Source organism: Dicentrarchus labrax, unplaced genomic scaffold (genome assembly GCF_905237075.1).
Source record: "Dicentrarchus labrax unplaced genomic scaffold, dlabrax2021, whole genome shotgun sequence".
Taxonomy (NCBI): domain Eukaryota; kingdom Metazoa; phylum Chordata; class Actinopteri; family Moronidae; genus Dicentrarchus; species Dicentrarchus labrax.
The window spans coordinates 11,905,220-11,925,954 of NW_026136722.1; the positions used below are offsets into that span (position 1 = coordinate 11,905,220).

Here is a 20,735-nt window from a genome sequence, read left to right on the forward strand (position 1 = left end):
AGGGTGAATCAGTATCACCGTGGGACGTAATATTTCTCTTCTGAATGCATCGTTTGAATACGAAACGTTTTTTTCGCATAGCATATCGTCTTTATAACTCACCTGTGATTGCCACGTGGTTGTGTTTTTTTAAAAACATGATTTTATTTAAATAGACAACAAACTCGACCCACCCTTGCTGTTTTCCAGATGTTGTAGACGACTGACCAAGCGGAAGCAATCTGAGCGTTGTTTACTAATGAGTAATACTAGCAATAAATGTCTTTCCCCATTAGATATGGTATGTATCTGTACTTTTATTGGACCCATTCAATAGATGACACTGAGCTTGTAGTGAATAATAGAGTAGTTGTGTTAGTGCAGGGTAACAGTAGATGACTAACTTTCCTGTGTTACTATATTGTATGTTCATGATTTCAGTTCTGGATGATGCTCTCTTTGTCTCTCTCTTTTATATGTAAATATAAATAAACATTTTAACGACTTCTGTGATTTTATTTTGCAGACTTTTCGTTTAAAAGAATATGGAACATGCTTCAAGTATGGCTTGCTATGTGCTAATTTTACCACAAGGTGGCACTATGTGATTGATTGATAGTTAGAAAGTAGGAGTCTTTGTCCTCTTCTTGCTTGTGGCTACATGCAAATCCAACCTGGCCACATCAACCAAAAGTTACCTCATTTAAGTTCAGTCTGTAGATTTATATTTGTTGAGCATTTATCAGTTTTCCATGTGAGGCAGTTTCGGCCATTGTGTATTTGTGTGCATACTATATTTACATAATCTAATGGAGAGGATTCACGATCAAGTGTGTTGGCGTTTCTATGTTTTCTAGTATAAAGTATTCCTAATGATTCTTTCTTGCAGGGAAAAACTCACTTTGGTCTTGTGTGCTGACTTATATGTTTGTGTGTACAACTTCACCTACAGGTTTCTGAGTCTGATGTCATATCCTGCAGGGCACTGGAAAGACTTGGCAGTCTTCCCAGCAGCGCAGCCTCCTGGGGCTGATTCAGCCAGTGTTCCCACCCAGGAATCCTGGACGTCTGACAGGAAACAGGCCCAACTCTCCCAAGGCCGCTATAAGTCAGCTTCTCCCCTCACCCCAAGTCTCCCCCTTACTCGAAAACCTCTCCCGGGACCTTTCTTTATGCTTGTCTTAGAAAAACCATCTTACAAATAGACATTCTTCCTTACCACACCCCATTTTCACCCTGCCTGCCCTCTACCCAGCTTCCCATCATAGCCCTGTCTTGCTTTAGTCTTCAATCAACTGAACAATTTTATTAGGTAAGAGAGCCATGATAAATGGCTAGTAAACAGTATTTGCATATACAATTTCAGGCTTTCATGTTGAAGCTAGTGTTTTTCTTACCATGTCAGAGCATGTTTGGATTAAATGCTGCATTTTGAATAGATGTAAGCACAATAGGAAGGCATCTCAGGACCTGCAGAAAAGCTACTGCTGCCATTACTTTTCAGCTGAGAATAACACTCGAACATGCAAAATGGATTCTTTCAGTATTTCATTTATTTTATAAAAAAAGGAATGCAATTAACAAAAAGTTTATGTACCTACATTAGTGTTTCAGATTGTACCGATTTAACACAGGCAGCGTGCTACTGGACACACAAGGCTATTGCACACGAGACATTTCATACAACACAAATCATACATACTGTACAAAGATACATACATACATACTTACAAACACACATATGTATTCATGTATTTATCATTTTTCTTAAATCATACAGTCAGGCAACACAACGAAGTGTTAGGTAGACAGATTAAAACACCTCTCCATCTGAAAAAACCTGGGGTAAAGCAAACATCACTGAAGCTGCCAAAGTGCTTTTCACCATTTGTACTTGGCCGTCTAAATGTAAAAGTCAATATAAAATACACGGAGGGAGAGAAGAGTTTTAAATATGTGTCTACAGGAAGAAGGTTAGTCTAACCCTGAACAACAGGAACCGGACAATGAAAAACAGGACTTCCTATGGCTGAAGGAAGTTGCATGTTGTAGGATGTCAGAGAATAAGGATGAAGCTGACCTCCCAGGAGGGCAGATCCCCCCTGTGCGTTTGAAACCGGATCTTCTCCTATTTTGTAGGGGAGGTGAGGGGTCTTTGGAAAGATGAGACGTGCTTACATCTTTAGTTGCACAAGGCATATGGCTAGCAAATTAAACCAGGATGTTCACAACAAATTCTTGTTCATGGTGCTATTTAAGACTTCACAGTGAGAGTGATCTGAAATGTTCATCCCACTCTCTGCTCGTCAATGACTTGGTAATTCAAAATGATCAATAATACTGTCAATAGTGGAGCGCCTGCCCCAAACACTTCATACATACATTCAGCCAAATTCCCTAAGAGGAAGGTAAAAACAGAGACCGCACATTGCTGCTACGTTGCTACAACACTGTCAAGACCTCTGTTCCATTAGTAAAAGTTGCTAGACAGCTGTCATTGAGTAAGATTCATCAGTGCCAACTCACTTCAGGAAATGTGCTTTCTGATTAGGCCTTCCTCAACGGAAACTGTTAAGATACAAAAGACAACAGTAAAAGCAAGAGGGACAGATTATGAGGACAAATGGGGGAAGGGGTGTTAGTGATGGAAGCTGGAGCTGGAATATATTATACACATCAGCGCTTACAAATAAGTTAGAAGTTCATGCATTAAATGTATGCAGATTATGTAAGTTTGTTGTAGTTAATCAAATGGTTTAAGCAAGGTTATATAGGGAATATATAGCCCTGGTTTTGTTAAGGGAGCACTCGTGATAATTTGGCGTCTGTGGAGTCACTGCCTCCAGCTCTGTAAAGAATGAGTGGATGAATATGTAGGCCTAATGTATACATATATCAGTAAAGGAGAGTAATGTAGATAAACCTCACAAAGGACAACAATCTCTGAAGTAATCTACAAAGTGCAGCATTGCAAGCTTTGCATTGATGCAGTTCTTTAAAGGCCCAAAACAACTCACCATAACTATGATATTATGCATGTTATGTTTCTTTTTTTGGTTTTTAAAAGGGGTTTACATGTTGAGAAAAACAAGATGACAGGCATATACATGAAAATTGTTTGCAACTCCATATTAAATATTTAGAGTACCCACGAAAAAGCTCTTTTCACATTTCTCAAAGTTCTCACCTACGCAATTGGTTCAATCTTGAAATGTTTTTACACCTTGCTGCATGGGTGAATCGATTGAATGCTGATTGTGAATTCACACAATTTTGATTGTAATAAAAAAAAAGTTTGCATTATAGATAGCTGTGTCGCAGTCTTGCCAGGCATGTCAGTCCAGGGTGTGCTCGTTTCTTCTTTCCATCTTATCACAGCCTCTTTACATGATCTGATTTACACACATGCTTTCTTTCGCTCACTCACTCACTCACACTCACACTCACACACACACACACACACACACACACACAGACAATCACTGTGATGTGTGTGCAACATATCAGACACATGTGGTACAATCTTGCATGATTGGTGTGGTCTGGTGTTCATGTTTGTTGGTGCAGTGTTCCAGAGAGCTGGAGCTCTTTAGAGGGACCAGACAACGGTCAGACGGCCGCCCACTTTGCAGCACCCCCCAGCAGCACAACACACGCAGAAACTCTTTTCTCATGTCTTTGCTGCGCAGCGTGTAGATCACTGGGTTAAGCGCTGAGTTCAGAGTGGCAAAGCCAAAAAATATGTCTGCTTTGGAGAGGATAGGGCAGAATTGTATCCTGCAAGATGAATCTAGAAGGAGGATGGTAAAAGCGGGCAGCCAGCACATGATGAAGACACCCAGCACTATAGTCACAGTTTTCAAAAGGGCATAGGCCGGCGAGTTGGTCGCTTCCTGGTGGCTGGAGCGTACAATCAAATAGATCTTCACATAGAGGATGCCAATAGAGAGTAGTATGAGGCTGAAAATGGTGACAACAAAGAGGATGTATTTCTTTGAGTAGAGTGGCAGAACTGCTGAGCATTCAGGGAGGTTGTTGATGCAGTTCCAGCCGATAATGGGAAGTCCTCCGAGCAGGATGGAGGTGACCCAACAAGCTCCAATCAAAAGAAACATCCGGCATGTTTTGGTGGAGCCATACACCTTGACTTTGGTGATAGCAATATAGCGTTCTATAGCTATCGCCAGCAAGCTGAAGACTGAAGCTGCCAGAGCAATAAACGCTGTACCCTCCCGGATGAACCACTGCACAGGCATCAGCTCAAAGGTCCTTGACCCTGATAGAAAAATGTTGGCTATGTAGGCCGAGCCTGCCAGCAGGTCAGAGAATGCCAAGTTGCCGATGAAGAAAAACATCGCAGAGTGGAACTTCTTGTTGCGAAAGACAGCAATTAGGACCAGCAGATTCTCCAGGATGATGATGGTGCAGAGGACCACGATGACAATGTTGAGGGTGGTGAGCTGTTTTTTATTCTCAATACGTTTGTCCACCTCCTGAGTGCTCATGTTCTTAGCAAAGGCATAATAGGAGTGGATCAGACTCTTATTGTAGTACTGGGAATACTTGCTCTTCATGGTGACAGGGTGGCAGAGCACAGCGGCTTTACGGCAAAGATTCATTCACACAGTGGAGTTGGAGTGTCTAAGCAAATAATCGTTGCCTTTAAGGACAGGAAGAGGGCCCAGGATGGGAGGGAGACTGCCTGTCCCACAGTCACATCTGAGGAGTTCTATGTGGGTCACCTGCAGACACAGAAAGGAAGAGAAGGCCTGGGTTACTTATTGTAATGAAATAAACTGTGATAGAAGAAAACACATTTTTAGCAAAGATGACACAATGCACTGGCCAAACTCAAAACAAATTAACCAGGCAACAACCTATTTCTCAGTCTGTGCAGTGGAAACATGTTTTAATGTGTTTAAATTGACTTGAAGAAGTCCTTACAATGACCCAAAGTCAAAGAGTGGAGGAACAGCAGTAGATCAGAGTTTCAACACCCCTTATTATCCATGTCCTTGAGGTGCTCTTGCAGATAACAGATTCAAGAGTTGACATTTTAAGGCCAACAAATCGCATAAATGAATGGCCACAGAGTGAACGCACCGCATTCACTGTGTCCATTTGTTACATCGCAAACTGAACACCCACGCAGACAGGTTGCAGCATTTTCGCAGTACAAAAGGAATGGAAATAAATAATTCAGTTGCTTGCAAGGGAGTACATCATTATAAAAGATCTTTGTTTTTTATGGTGAACCTGTGCAGACAGATCATCTCCAGGTAGAAGGATAAATAGTCTATGAGGCAGAGTGCTGGTGCTCAGACAAAGGGCCGCGCTCACAGTCTGAAGGGGACATTCCACTAACCCCGTCCGAGCACTCGGCTGTCAACACACGGCATTGTTGTGGGGAGCAAACCATTCCATTCCAGTGAGCTACCTCTTGAAACTTCAGATTAGCTTGTGGATCAGCCAGACTTCTTCATCCTAACCTGCCCCCTCCAACCAGTTCACAAATGTCAACAGCAAATCAAATAGATACTCGAGAAGGAAAGGATGGGAGCTTCCCTGAGTGTGTGAAAAACAGCTTTGTAAGACTTGACATTTGCATATGACATTTTAATTTTGTGTTCAAAGTGTTCAGTACAGCAAAGATTTTCCCCTTTGTGTGCAGGCCATGTCAGAATAATTACTTTCCATACATAATGACATTATGTCGTAAGGTGCTTTATGAGCATTTTGTTAGAACTTTTTTCTAGAAGAAACCTATAAACAAAACAAAATGGACTGTAGCTACGGGCCTGAAAACAAAGGAAAGTTGGAGGCTCTGGAAATCTAATTAGAGGTGGAGCTGGTGTCTTAAACCTGTCAAAAGTAACAGGATCCCTCTGCAGCCCAGCTCCAGAGGTAATTGAACACTGATGCAACTAGCCTGAATGGCTGCAGCAGCTCTTAACTGGAAACCTTTAGTGGAAACTGGGACCGTACCTCTTCTCTGTTCTGGTGCACTTTGACTCAAAACCCGAGAGACTGAAAGATTGAGAGGGAGCGAGACAAAGCCAGACAGAGAGCATGCATGTGGAACGGCATCTGGACACAAAGCCAGGAATCTGAGACATCACTGTGACGTCCACACACACAAATTGATCCATATGACGCGTTGCACTGCACTGAACTTCACTCTGCACGATCTTCACACACACAGCTAATTGTGACAGACATAGAATTGTATAGAATTCCCCTGCATGTATGCAGCTTCGACGCACAGCTGCTATTGGTTGCCAGTAATAACCAGCACACTGCTTCCTCAAGCAGGAACAAAGAACAATAGTCTCCTTCAGTGTGGAGAGCCTTGCCCTTCTGCCTTAATAATGGGACAGCGCACTTCCATTTGGCTGCTGCAACTGTATCATCGCAGAAATGTATTTAAAGTTGAGCACTCTCCGATCAGAACCGCTGTATCAGGACAGCTTGTCTCCCCGCCATCCTTTTTTGCTCCATTAATAGACACAAATAGGAGGCTTGAGGCTGAGCACATGTGCCAGCTGCACCAGCGTAATTACATTAGGTTACATTATTTCAGCCTATAATGACTTTATTACTGGAAAAGTCAGCCGACATAGACTAGTTCTGTTTGTCCACAGTCTCCAGTCTGCTAAGAGAAAAAAAACACGCTGGTTATGCTTTGCTCTATCTTTTGTCTCAGCTCTGCCAGGTTTTCCCTGGACAGTTCTGTCATGTATTGTGTAGACAGCTCAAGGTCCTCCTGTCACCTGCAGTCCTTGGCCTCTGTCATCAAGGGATTTCACTGTGTGTGGGAAACCTGACAGGCTGGTTTCCCTGCAGCACTGTCTCGTCGCAGCCCTGCCCTGCCCCTCTACCTGCCCCTCTACCTGCCGGGTGCCATTCAGACGCTTTGACTGTGATTGGTGATGTAACCGCTCCCAGCCGAGCCATCGTCAAAGTTGTGACCTGTGTTCGACCCAGACATCACTGTCTCAGTTTCACAATAGACATAACACATTGTCAAAAATGTTGTTCCACCATGTTGACCAATGACTCCTTTCCTATCTAACACAATGGGATAACAACAGCAGCATAAACCCCAAAAAACTATACTTCAGTATATTTACTGAACAGTTTAAGTGGCAGGGAAATTCCATTACACCACTCCTCAAAAGTATATTTAAATATATTTATTGTGCATCTGATGTAGTGTAGTATTTCCAGTAGAAAACGTCCAATCTATTCAACGGTATTCACCTTTGCAATGAATGCACATTCTACGGACTCCATAGAAGAGGACCCAGTCCCTCTGTAGATAGAAACGTCTCTAAGGTAACAATTTTCAGGTGATTATACACCGATAAAAAAAACCTGCCTTTGAATACTATATTCCGTGTTTGCCAATACATCCTGTCCTAAATCTTACACACTTGGCCTTTAAGTTGAAATAATTCAAAATTTAAACATTAGGTATATACTCTGAAGTTGTATTAATTTGTTCCAAAGTGATGCATATTCATAAGTATGTAGATGTTGGAAATACATGTATTCAAAGTACTTCTTAATTGGGGATTTTACAAGGACAGAGAAGATGGAACATTTTGAGTTTCCTTAGTTTCATAAATAAATGTCAACACCATTGCGACACATCATTATATATATATATATATATATATATATATAGGAGTATTAGGCGATGGATTAAAGAGATTACAGAAGGACAAATAGCATACTATCCTGTCTAGAAATAATCAGATACAGGTAGCAGGGTATAAATGAGTGTCAAAGAGACAAAGGAAGTCAAAGAGACAGACACCTATGAAATGAGACAGGATATCCTATCAGAAAGCTTCTGTAAGCATCACCAAAACTACCTGTTTCTCATGATTTGAGGAGTGATGCAGAGATGCTCTTGTGGTCTTGTCAAATAGCACACGCTACCAAAGTTTATTTTGAATTTTCACAGCCATGCCTACTTCTCACAACCACACATACAACATTAAAACCATGGAACCACAGTTGCAAATTGGTGCATACACAGCCTAGATTTTAACATCCAAAGATGATTCAAACAGGAGCGATGGTTGCTGCTGAAAGCTGACTCTTGTTTTCTCCTAATCCTAACAAGAGACAGAGTTCCCCTCTCCATCATGGGACTGACGGCTCCACAAAAGCCTCAGGTGTTTTTCACAGAAGCACCTGATAAGCCCCAATTAGCAGAGCGTCTGCTTCCCAAAAACCAGGGCAACACCACACCATTATAACCACCTGCTACCTGTTACACTGTACTTAAAACCTGCATTTCTGTGTACACACACTTTTCACTCACATGTACAATCTCCCACAAACATTTTGGCTTAGATAAGAGCAGTGTCTAACCTTGTATTTGAGCAGTTTACATTTGCAGCTTATCTTGTTTGCATTGCAATGTGTTTACTGTTTGTTTAATAGAATCACTCAGCAGGTTTCACTGTTGAGCAGTTTGCGGTCTGAAACATCCTGTAACACATCTTTTTCCATCAGCTTTTCGCACTCCCTGCACACAGCTCGCTGTAGTGGCAACATAGTTCCAATATAGCCTCTGTTTTCACAGCATGGTCAAATGTATCTCTACATAATCTGCCCTCTAAAGCGAGTGGCATGAGGCTGTAACAGAAATGTCTTCTTTGTTAAGACTGTAATACAAAAAAGTTAATCGTACATTTTACATTTTAGGGAGATTTAATGACTTCCTGTACAACTGTACACCAGGCTTTTCTTCTGGAATAAATTAAAGGGACATTGTGTAGGAATTTCTCCCATCTAGCGGTGAAATTGTATTTTGCATTCAACAATTGTGCTCTCTAGTGCCTCGCGTTTTCAAATACGTATTGCAACTATGGTAGCCATTATGTACCAAGAAGCCTACCTGTCGAGGAGAAAGCAGGCAACTTCAGCGTCCCTTTGAAAGTCTTTCTCCTTCATTAGCTCTTTCCACCTGGGAAAAGCTACCCCGATGTTTACCCTCGTTTTTTGAATTCCCTGGGTCACGTTGCCTTTTTAATTCCCTTTTTCGCTTTTTGGCGACGAGGATTCCTTCTCCTGTGGCTCAGCATAAGTATGATCCTCCATTATTAACTGAAGTGCAATGCAGACTTTCAAATGTGCCGGGGCAGTGACAAGCGCCTCACACTGATCTCCTTCTTCGTTATAGCTGGTTTCAGTCACTTGACGCTGGCTCTGAAGCAAAACGCGTTGTGGATTAGCTAGACAGGTAGGCTAGTGCTTTATGTCCCTCTCAGCGATTATAGTTTTTCAAAATGGCAGAACGACATGGAAGCCTCCATGGACTTGCCCGTCCAATGTATATACAGATAAGAAATTCTTCGCTTACGAGGATAAGTCAGATCATTGGCAGAGGTCATTTTACACCAATGAGGACACATTTATGAATGCAGACATTGATTTTAGTTAATAAAATACTTAAAACACTACACAATGTCCCTTTAAGAACAGCCACAAGGTAATCCATCATGGATACACAGAAAGCCTATGTTGCTGTGATTTGTTCTTTCCTGTTTAGTTTCAGTCTTTTAAGGTGATATTGGTCTATAGCTTACCTCTAAGAGTGTTTTACTGTAACTGTAAATGGCATCACTCTACACTACACCTTTCTTCTCCCCTCTACTCTTCTAAGTGACCTATAGACCAAAGAACAGCCTGGGTGCTGCAACCATGATGACCAGCACTCACATGAGAAAGTAATACTGTTTAGCATTTCTGGGAAATAGCAACTCTGTGAGATAGCCGACTAAACATCAGAAATAATGTTTCAAGGTGTTTTTTCTTGGACTTCAGCTGAAGTAGACCAAAAGGTGTGAATGTGACCTCATAGAGTGGAGGAGAGCTGTGGCTCCTAGGAGGAAAATTCCATGTGCAAACCACAGCAATGTAGTCAGAATATTTCCCCAGTCAAGTGTTGACATGTCAGACACGCAGGAAAAAATACAACTAACTATTACAACCGCAAAGTTTCACCACTGCTACCACAGGCAGTTTTAATTCTAAGGAAATGACAAAACTGAAAGATGCATGCTTAAAGAACACCCACAGTTCTGTCCACGTTTCTTAAACTTTATCAGCGATTACATACTATACTTCCTTGTCTTTACACTTCCAGCTCAGTGCTCCTCTAAGCTGTCACAAGCCACTGCACACATGGGCCCGTTAAGGCAGGCCTTTTTGCATTGAGCAGATCCATGCAGTCACGCTATGCAAGGACAGAAAACACAGTGATGAACCTTATCTGCTGGCAGGTGGCTGCAGCGTCTCTTGCCGCTCTATCCATCACTGAGCCTGAGGGCTGTATGTGTGAAATCTTTTCACATCACCACAGTAACACTATTGACTGTACACAGGCAATTTCCAGGGAAAAGCATTAATGTTTTCAGTATCACTGTAACTGGGATGAAGAGGGTTCACATTGCTGCTGTTACATGACTGACCTGCATCCTGGTCCTTCAAATGACATTGGTCAAGGCACAGACTAAACAGTCATGCACAGTGACTCTTATTTAGCAGTGTCTCCCCTATAAGGTCAAAATAATCCCAGAACAGTCATAACTGCCTGAGTTTATCTTAAGCTGTCACTGTTATCTCTGTTACAAGCCACGCTTACTGATAAAACTGATGCTCAAAACAGTGACTATAAAGACGCACAGCTGACAAAGATAACATGGATACCTGTTTGAGGTCAAACTAAGCCCCTAAGCATCAGCAATCTCAACTTCCTACTGTGGTATGAAGTATACGGTTCTGTTACCTAATATAGACTTCAAGACCTCTAGACCAGACTCTACCACAAAAACATTTTCTTTAGCAGTCAACAGACAATATTGAAACTAAGAGTGCAAAGCATGCAGTCACGTTTATTCTTTATTATCTATATGATATTTACAGTTAACTGATATTTCTTAAACACTGCAAATCAAAGTAGTAAAATCTTGAGACAGAAAGGCTGAAACATTCTGACAGTGACTTTTCACATAGTAGTCTTGTACTCTAGGGACAAGAGTGTGGGCTGACGACGGAAAACAAGAAAGAAGAGAGCCTGTGTGAGTGTCAGGCTGTAACTTGCACAGTGGAGAGGCAGAACAGACTGAGAGATATGAGATGGTTGCCTGCAATATCTCACAGTTTCTTGGAGAGAAACTCAACTGGGGGAACAACAATCTACACCCCCAAAAAAACCTGGCAGAGATATGTTTATAACTTGCCAAACCAAGTTGCAGATCACTTATCACATCCGTTTTTGACAGAAAGGAATACAGAAGTATTTTTTGGAAGTTTCCATCAGTGACATGGTACCTGCATACCCACATTAGATGAGAGGAAAAGAACAAAATAGTTCCTTTTTCCTGACAGATAAAACGGTTCCCTCTTGGTCTTCCACTGTGTGTTCGAGGTTTAATTTTAGCTCCAAGAGACAACCTTCCTCTCTCACTGACCGTTATTATGCTAACACAATCATGCTTCATTAAAGCGGCATATAAGCTGATAGATATTAGGGGAGTGGGTGTCCCCGATACATGGGCTTTCATCATATAATTAGGGATTGCCCTTTCACTCGTCAAACAGTTTGACAGTTTGGGTACAGCCTCTTCTGAGGGGTCCAGGCTGTCAACACAGTTCAGTCAGGAACAAAAAGCATTTTTTTCTGTGTGTGTGTGTTTCATAGTGACTTGAGTGTCTTCTTTTCTGTTCCTCTCCGCAACTTTGCAATGCTTTATCTATAGCAGCTGTTTATGTGCTCTGGCTCTTAGAGTGGCAGTGAGAGGAGCTGGAGACAAAGAGCTGCGTAAAGAAGGGCATCATACAGCCTCAGGAGCCATAACCCGCATGACCGGCAGACGTCCTCCCCCCTAGTCTGCCCCTTCAGGGGGTGGGGGTTCTCCAAGGGTGGCGCCTGAGAGGCAATTACTGTAATACCTTTGGACCATTCTTGTCAACTTAAGTCACTAGCTTCCATATTATTCATGTTTTTATATCGCTCTATTTAGCATATTTCCCTTTCATGCTGCTCCCTGATTTGCAGAGCCTCATCCTCCTCACTCTAACACCCCCTCCTCCTCTCATATGTTTTAAACTTCACCACAAAGATCAAAAGACAAGGCCACAAAGAGGTGATTAAATGCACATCAAGAGGGATTTATTTAGCACACATCTGGGACAGACATGTTCTTATGGTCCCCTATTAAAGAGTTCATTACAGCACATACTATGCCATCAGCTCTCGATTCAGGAAACGATGAAGCGCTGCATAAAAACATTTCCCAGAACTGTGTATGCATCTTAAATCTTCCTGTCAGTACAAAAATGTATGTTATGTAGCTTTACTGAATAATTTTTAAAATTAATCCTTGAAGACACATTTATGTTTTTCCAAAGCATGCATGTGCACACTGTCCTGAGATGTGTTATATGAGAAAGTAAAATAACTAGAATATACGTTTACATGGAACAGCGCTAAACCACAGAACAATGCTGCTCAGCTTTGAATTGATTGTGTTAAAGGTAAGCAAGTGTTAACCACATGGCGTCTTCAATACAGACACATGTACACTGGCTGCTGTGTGGAGTTAGATCAGGTCTGGCTGGTCTGCAGCAGAAACCTCAAGTCTGAATGCTTGATTCAAGTTTCAGTCAATCTGACCCTCTAACACCTTCCCATGCACTTGTTTCAACAATGAGATCTCCCCTAATGAATGGCTTTGAACCCTCTTTTAGGTCTCTTTTGTCCTGGCTCCTTGCTCCTATTCTACTCTTTTGCTAGACCTTGAACTCCACCCCTTCTCATGTTCTGTTCCTGCGTTGGGAAAGTGTGAGGTTGCCATGAGAGACCATGTAATAATTTGCTGCATGGCATGCTAGTGAACAGGACACGTAACAACATATGCAATTGTGTATTTCGGTAGCGTGGATGGTTGCTGTGAATGTGACACGCAGGTTTGTTCCCCTGATGTTGCAGTAATTTTCATTTCATCATTACAGACAGTCATAGGACAGCATGCCAAAATCAAAGGCACAGCAGAGGAGAGAAAGGAAGGTGCTGGCGACAAAACAAAGCACTGTACAATGGAAAATGATACCATCTAACACATGGGGTACAAAGCCGCCCTGATTGCTTCTGCCTAGTGCCCACTGATAAGATGATGAATTGATGGAGGCCCTCCATCGCTCCTCGTGGTCCAGCATTGGAAAACAACTCCAGACTCCTCTGGCAAACACAGATCCATTAAACAAGGCTCTGTTGTTGGAGAAAAACATGGTTGCCTGGAGAGGGAACATTGTTGTGTCCACATATTCCACAGTTGTTCCTCTGTATTTTATACAATTTAATAATTTCTTGCTTTGAAGAGCAAATTTATTTCTTGAAAAACTCAGCCTTTCTGGCATGAGAACATCATATCTTAAACTGTAAAAGAAATATTTGTGTAGGGCCAGTACAGTTACAACCTGCATTTAAAGACCAGTGAATGTGTGCATGGAATGAGACCCAAGGGTATTTAATATTACAGAGTTTTGGAGGGATACTATGTCTGTTTTACTTCCTGGCAACCTTACACACGTAAGAAAAAAATAAAAAATTTAAAGAAAAGGCACCACTTTAAACAACTTGGTTTTTTATGGAACTTTACCAAGCCTTATGCAAGGTTTGGGCAGAGTGCCTTGCCAAAGGATATTTTGTAAAAAATAACAAACAGGTCAGAAGGTGAGTATTTCTGTGGTGTTGCTTTTCAGAGGGTACGAGAAAACGGCTACTTGACTTTGACCTAGACGAGGCTCATCTGAAATGAACATGTTTGAGCAGTTGTCATATTAGTTTGACGTAAACAGAACCCACTTCCACACAATCTGTCTATTGCAATGGAGCAGTCTGGCCTCTGTCATGACCCAGCTTGTGTTTGGCTGGAGGTTAATTCCATCATGTCTTTAAGCCTGGAAAGACTGAAGCAGAGGCTTTGACAGGATAAACAATCTTAATAGCTCTTTTTTTTTTTTAACAAAACAGACCATCACAGTTGGCAATTTTGCCTCATTTTGAAAGTCAGTCATTAGAAAATCTGAAAGAGCTTATTAGGAAGAGAGACTAAGTTAACTTTCAGTTCCAAACAAAGGGAATGGCTTCAACAGGCTTTCACTGGCTGCATGGGGCAATTCAAAATCCAAGAAAACTGTCTCCAGCTTACTCCTGGATCTGGGGAGGTGGGGTGTTGAAGTAATCCTGTGGAGTTTTCCAGCTGCACAAACAAAGCTGACTGGGTAACAAAGGCTTCCAAGAAAGAAGAAGAAAGATGAGGAGAAGGTCTCCAAAACCACAGCATCTTCATGTGTACCTGCTCCAAGATCGCTCCAGAGTCAGTGCTGAGAATGACCAGAAATCTGTAAACCACGACATGACCACACTGATTAAGCCTGCCGCTAGAAGAGACAGTGTGAGGTTGTTCCCATCCAGTACATAAATCATCACAATGCATAACCTAAAGAGAGGTTGCAAAGTGCTACAGATCCCATCCAAAGCCACAGCAGTAACCAGAAATCTTGTATTCAATCTACTTGTCATTGAATCTGAAAGATTTGTAATGTTCCTTTCCGTGGCGCAATGCAGCACAATGAAAAATGCCTGTCAGAGCTCTAAAAACCATTTGCAGCATTATTTCCAACTGGCAGCGTTTTTGGAACAAGGGCTGATCCAAGCTTGAAATGTGACAGAAGAAGAACAGCCTTATCCCCACCCCAGAAAGTGTTAGGAAATCCTGGCATGCTGCTACAAGCATCAGCGCCTGGTCATGGGGGGTCTTATAGTTTGTCCAAGTCCCTCAAGTGGAAAAGGAATGTAAGAAGATACTTTAAAGCTAATGGGTTCTTTCATTGGTTAAAACACCTTCCTAAAATAGTCAAAGAGACACTTTTTTTCTCCACCAAACATTAGCTTATGTAAATGTTTGTATAATACTCCAAACAGCACTGACAGCATCTTCTTGTGACTCAGAAAGGTTGTTTTGTGCACGTGCATTTCTCTACCTGCCAGCATGGAGCAAATGCAAACTATTCTCACTTATGTTTACAAAATGGGTAAAAAGCAGAGGACGCCATATTTATTTCTCTGATCTCAGACACTCCCAGCTCTTGGCTGTGAATCATAAAGCTACATGCTGTCAGCTGTGTGTTGTGACTTGCGCTTCAGCAGCTTGCGAACAGAAGGCGTTTATTTTGCTCCAGCTGCCACACCCAAGGAAAGTGTTTTTCAGGCAATGGTGGGAGCACCAGCTAGAACTCTGAGCATGCAGAACCCAGCTGACTGTCTGCAGAACCCTATTAATATCACAGAGAAAGACGACAAAACAAAGGCAATATATAAACGCATGCATTGTCTCCTATGATCTGGCTCCTATTCTTTTTTAAAAGTTATGTAAGGACCTCTGACTGGTTTCATTTAACCAGGTAAAAGCCAGGGTGCCTCTGGCGGGTTGCTCCTCTGATCTTTCAGTGTTGTTACCCGTCCGATCTGGCTGAATAAAGTGGTGAGTATAGACAACAAAAGAGAAGTCAGTCTCCCAAAGCAAAAGCCTTCGTGCTGTTTCCTATACGCAGACCGCTCTCAGGCCTGAACTGAAACCCGAGCATCCTTCAGGGATCGACACCACCCACCCACCCACCGCCCATCCCCGCCTTCAACCCCCTAGTGACCTGCTCCATTAAAAAAAGTCCCGCAAATCCAGTTCCCACTGCTGAATTACCATTAATTTATTTATCCAGTCATGCACTTATACATCTATTTATTTATTCAGCTCATTTATTTGTCTTCATTTCTCACGCTATCTCAGGCAGTCCCCATCGAGAAGGGTCTGATTACAGCAGTCATCTTTGGAGGAAAACAGGGCCACTGAGCACAGTGAGCTGGGTCAGCAACATACAGACCCTGAACTCATGATGTCATGGGCTGCTGGACTGAGACAGTCTGCCTGTGCTCTAACATAAAAGATTTTAAAGTCCCTCTATATAGACTGGTAAGACTAATACCATGTGTGCTCTATGTCTGTGAAAGGCTGAGTGTGCCGGGAGCTGTGCAGTGTCTGGCCAATAAGTTGGCGCTGTTCGCAGCACCCTGGGGTTACTCTCACCCAGGCCAAGGATGGTGTAGTGTGTGAAGAAGACTGGCAGCAGTCAGACCTGGTGGGGTGATGGGTGTTGTTCTGGTGCAATGAGCCATGTGGTCACATGGACCAAACGCAGACGGCCAGCCGGCTGTATCATGCCCTGTCTTCAGACGGTCCAAGGCATGCTGGGAGAAGCACCTGAGTCCATGAGCGGGCCGTGTACGCCCCAAACAAGCCAAGCTGCTCTCGCACAACACCAGCAGCCCATGAAGCTGCTGACAGGGCTTTCGGCACTTGATAGTCCTTTTAAAATGCTGCTGAGCGTGCTTCCTCTTCACCCCCTACTCCTGATGTTATCACAGTAAGATGTTTGCTAGTCTTAACTCAACAGGCTTTTTGTGTGCATTTGAGAGTTTGGTTTCTCACCCTGAAATCTATGCTGTGGCTTGAGATAATGCCTCTATGAGACAGTTGCGGGGAGTCTTGCTAATGAGCAAAACACCATGCAGACTGAACCAGACCAACCACAGGAGAGAGGATGATGGATGGGGGCTTTTATCTAGGCAATAAACATTAGTTCCTCCACCTTATCATCTTATCTCACTGTGATTTGAGGAGTCTCCCACAACAGGATGCCTCATGACTGGACTGCTGACACCTATGTATCCCTCTCTGCAGAATTTACTCTTTAGGACACAAGGAAACAACGTGCTGTTTGGCCAGTATAGAGTGGTGATAAGGAAATGTAACTACTAGGCCTGCAAAAGATGGTACAGACCTGCAAATGTCCAAAACGATTGTAAATGATATTCCAATATACAATTACAATCCACTTTCCTATAATATGTTAGTGTGTATTCAAATGTATATTATATTTTGCTAATTTCCATGTCTAACAACAATATGCAGTAGTCTTTTAAGACCTTGCTTGTTAAGGCTCTGTGCTGCTTTCCTCTGGGGAGCACATCTCTAGCCCCATGAGATTAACTCCGGTACATGGGGATAATAGGGGCTTTTGTCTTATTAATACATCCTTTCAGTACAATGCCTTCTTTAGAGTGACGGATGAACAAGCCTCAACAACATCGGAGGGGGCAGAGCACAGGGGAGGGGGGCGCAGCAGGCTGTGCAACGGCTCCGCGGACCTGTGTGTGTGCGGAGGCCCCTGTGAGGACGCGCTTGGGGTGCACGCAGCTCATCTCAGCCACCAACAACAGCTATGCAGACAAAGTATGATGCAGAAAACCCCCCACCCCTTCCTGCATGATCGACAGCTGTAGCCCTGTGTGTTAATATGTAACACACAATGTTATTCATTAAAACATGCGCACTGTGTTTAACAAACGCAGCTGTCACACGGAGTCCACACATTCATTGTTCCTACTTGTGGCACATGAAAGTGTATTAGTGGCGTGCTGCTTAATGTGGGCCATCCTACTGTCTGTCATAGGTGTTTGTTAGTCAGTGGCAAACTTCGAGATTTTGAGACTTTCAGTTCATTATTATAGTGTTTGTTGGAGTGGTTTTTGTTTGTTTGTTTGTTTGTTTTTTAATGTAAAGCCCAAGAAATGAACTCATTTGATGTTAAGCTGTGAAGCATTTTACAGTAATGGGAGAGACACAAATCAAGTCAAATCCTTTTGTTAAGATTGCTGCAGCACATGCAGACTGTCACTCTAACACTATGCTTAGAAGGTGCCACTACTTACCCCATGAGAGATTTAGTGGAGAGCAGCGAGAAGACGCTCCGAAAAGTATTTGTCAGCAAATGTCCTCACATGTGGCCACCAGTCCCCACAAATGCCGCGTCAAAGCTCAGCTGCCTTCCCCTCAGCTCCGGGGTCGAGAGGCGACGATGACAATCAAAACTTTGGTGGAGGACTAGTGTCTTGTCTAGCCAGTAGTAAATCCATTCTGCCGGTCTGTGCGCCGCCGCGGAAACCGTACAAAGATCACCCGAAAGCGCGACGACTCCAAGAACGGAGGAGCGATTTAAAAGAAAGAAAAAAAAACACCAGAAAATACTTTTTTTTTCTTCTAAAAACAGAGATCGCACTTTCTCTTTTGTCGCTCTAATCCAACAGTCCGCCTGATTGTCCTTCTGCTCTCTGGGAAACAACAGCTCCACGGGGCTGTTCAGCGTCAGGGCGGCGCGCACACAATACGCAGTCACACACTCACTCTCTCTCTCTCACACACACACACACAAACGCACACCCACACGCGAGAGACAAAGTGTATGGAAACGTCATATGGCCTACCCATAAAGAGTCGCGAGCCTCAGCATCGAAATAGCCATAGAAACGGCAATTAATATGGAAAATACTTTGAAAGCCTATTTCTGGACCTTTTCCCCACTCTGGAGCACACAAATGAAGTCCAGATGTTCCACCTCTTCACTTCCTCTCTCTTTGCAGATCCCAGCATGAACCAGTGAGTCCGCGCTCAACTCATCCTGGCTCAGTTTCCCTTGAGAGCAGTGGCCAGCTGAAAATGCACATCTAAAGGTCTATGACAGTGAAATTAAAAAAAAAAAAAAAAGAGTGTTAAAGTAGCAAAAATAAAATATAGATCTGCTCTCAAACACTATTTTGAAAGTTGTTTGTGATGAGTCATTGTTATGGTTTTCTCAATTCTCCCTCAGGTCTGGGTATAGCTTTAATAAGAAGGGTGAGGTGAAGGTAAGTCAGGGCTTGTTAGTCATTAGGGCTGTGCCTAGACATACAGCAGGGGCAAGTGCTAGCGTCAGAGAAACTGCCTCTGTCTAACCCCAGATGAGGTAATAATGTCTTCACAGTCATTACGCTGAAAGCCAAAGTCATCCCAAGTGGCTATGATGTCATGTGTCTGTGATGAGAAAGAGGAGCTCCGTAATGTTGTTATAGTGTTTATTAGTTATCTTACAAAATATCTAGGAGCTCCAAGGCTTATGTGCTAAATACATTTAGATTTGCTTCTGGAATTGTGAGTTAACATTGAAAGAAAAGGTGCAGATGGAACCAGAAAATGAAAGAGTGTTTAGACAAAACAGAACTGTTGAGGGTGGTGATTCAGTTTAACTTCTCTCTATACATGACCACAGTCCAGGAAGCAGGTGGTACTTCTCCAGACGCACGCATATTGTACTACCTGAGTGAATGACATCAGATTACAGTGCAGCGGGAAAGCACCTCGCTGCTCATCATACAGTCTACCTATAGAAATGAAACATCCCCAGTTAAAATTCATCAGTTCCCGCATGAATCTTGCGTGCGACTGGTCTCTACCAAACAGTTTCAACAACTTTGACTCATGTCTGCTGATGGTTTACTGGGAGAGAAAAGATTGAGATTGTGCAACCGCTTTTACCGCACTCATCCCTGCCGCCCCCGCAGCAGCAGCTAGTATGTGGAAAGAAAAAGGAGAAGAACAACTTGTGAAAAAAATCATCATCTTTGCAATACTTCTGTTAGGATTGCCAAAATCTTTCAACCTGCAATCTCAGGACATGGAGACAACTTTAACGGCTTAACCGCACATCTTCAAAGCTTCTGTTGTTAACTTTCTGTATTCTCCACTGAAGTGCTGGCAGGTTGAATGTGCAGTATCTAATGGATGTGTAGTAGACAGGCTTTATGGACTGACTTCTCACTGTCAGTGAGTTTATGATGGGATCCTTTCAGGGGCCACACCACTCAAGCTGCCCCACTGCTGTGGCTCTCACTAAGCTTTTAGGGGAGGGGTCAAGAGCCCTGACCTCACTTCCTGTTGGGGCTCCTCACAAGCATTCCATTGTCTGTGAGAATGTGCACAGGCTCAGGGGACTCTGCACATCTGGCAGCTGTTATTAGCAGCCTCCTGTACCAGCCCCCCCACCCCCTGAGGAAGATTATTACATGTGTTGGTGGATGTGCACCTCAAAATAAACTCTCTGGGATAGTATTGTTTCATGAGCCACTGCTGTGTTGCCACAACTTGAATGGAAAGCCGGGCTTTAGTGATTTGCATTTTTATCTTCCAGCCAGTCTTTTTTACAATGACATCTTAGAGGTCAGTCTACAGTAATATGGAACAGTGTTACAGCTATTATTAGACGTTTTTGGAAATATGTTCATTTGCTTTCTTGCTGAGTGTTAGATAAGATGATAGATACCGCTCTAGTCTGTCAGCCAGCAGCTGCCAACTTAGCCCAAAGACTGAAAATAGGGGGGAAAAGCTAGCTTGGCTTTGTGCTAAACTAACAAGATCTGCCTGCCAGAACCTCTAATGCTTGCTAATTAACACATTACATCTGCTTTGTTTATTCCGCACAGAAAGTGTTAAAACAAAATTTTCAAGGGGTTATGTTCCGAACTTTTTCTTAGCTGAGTCTAGTAACTTCCTGGAGTCTTCAGTGCCTGGCAACTGCTCACGACCAAGAAATAGTCCCCATGTACTATAAAACCATGAATTTTTGTTTTTACACTAATTTTTTTTGCAGATATTTAAAAGAAAGACATAACTTTTTAATTAACAAGCTTTAGAGGTTCTAGTATGCAGATTATTTTTAGCGCTGGACAGAGAACACTGTTTCTAACCTTTGTTCTAAGCTTGCGGCTGCTGGCACCAGCGTCATATTCAATCAAACATGACAGT

At 42.8% G+C, this 20,735-nt stretch overlaps 1 protein-coding gene and 1 long non-coding RNA gene across 2 annotated transcripts; one reads left to right on the plus strand and one right to left on the minus strand.

The window, feature by feature from the left end:
- The first annotated feature begins 48 nt into the window (after positions 1–48).
- Positions 49–2,166, plus strand: LOC127356070 (uncharacterized). Its single transcript, XR_007881885.1, has 2 exons — positions 49–280; positions 932–2,166. It is a non-coding gene; the product is annotated as an uncharacterized LOC127356070 (long non-coding RNA).
- s1pr2 (sphingosine-1-phosphate receptor 2) lies at positions 1,515–18,782 on the minus strand. Its single transcript, XM_051387497.1, has 2 exons — positions 17,831–18,782; positions 1,515–4,721 (listed from the first exon to the last, which is right to left on the minus strand). Exon 2 carries the CDS (start codon positions 4,596–4,598, stop codon positions 3,483–3,485), a length of 1,116 nt encoding a protein of 371 aa, XP_051243457.1. The 5' UTR covers positions 4,599–4,721; positions 17,831–18,782; the 3' UTR covers positions 1,515–3,482.
- Positions 18,783–20,735: the final 1,953 nt, after the last annotated feature.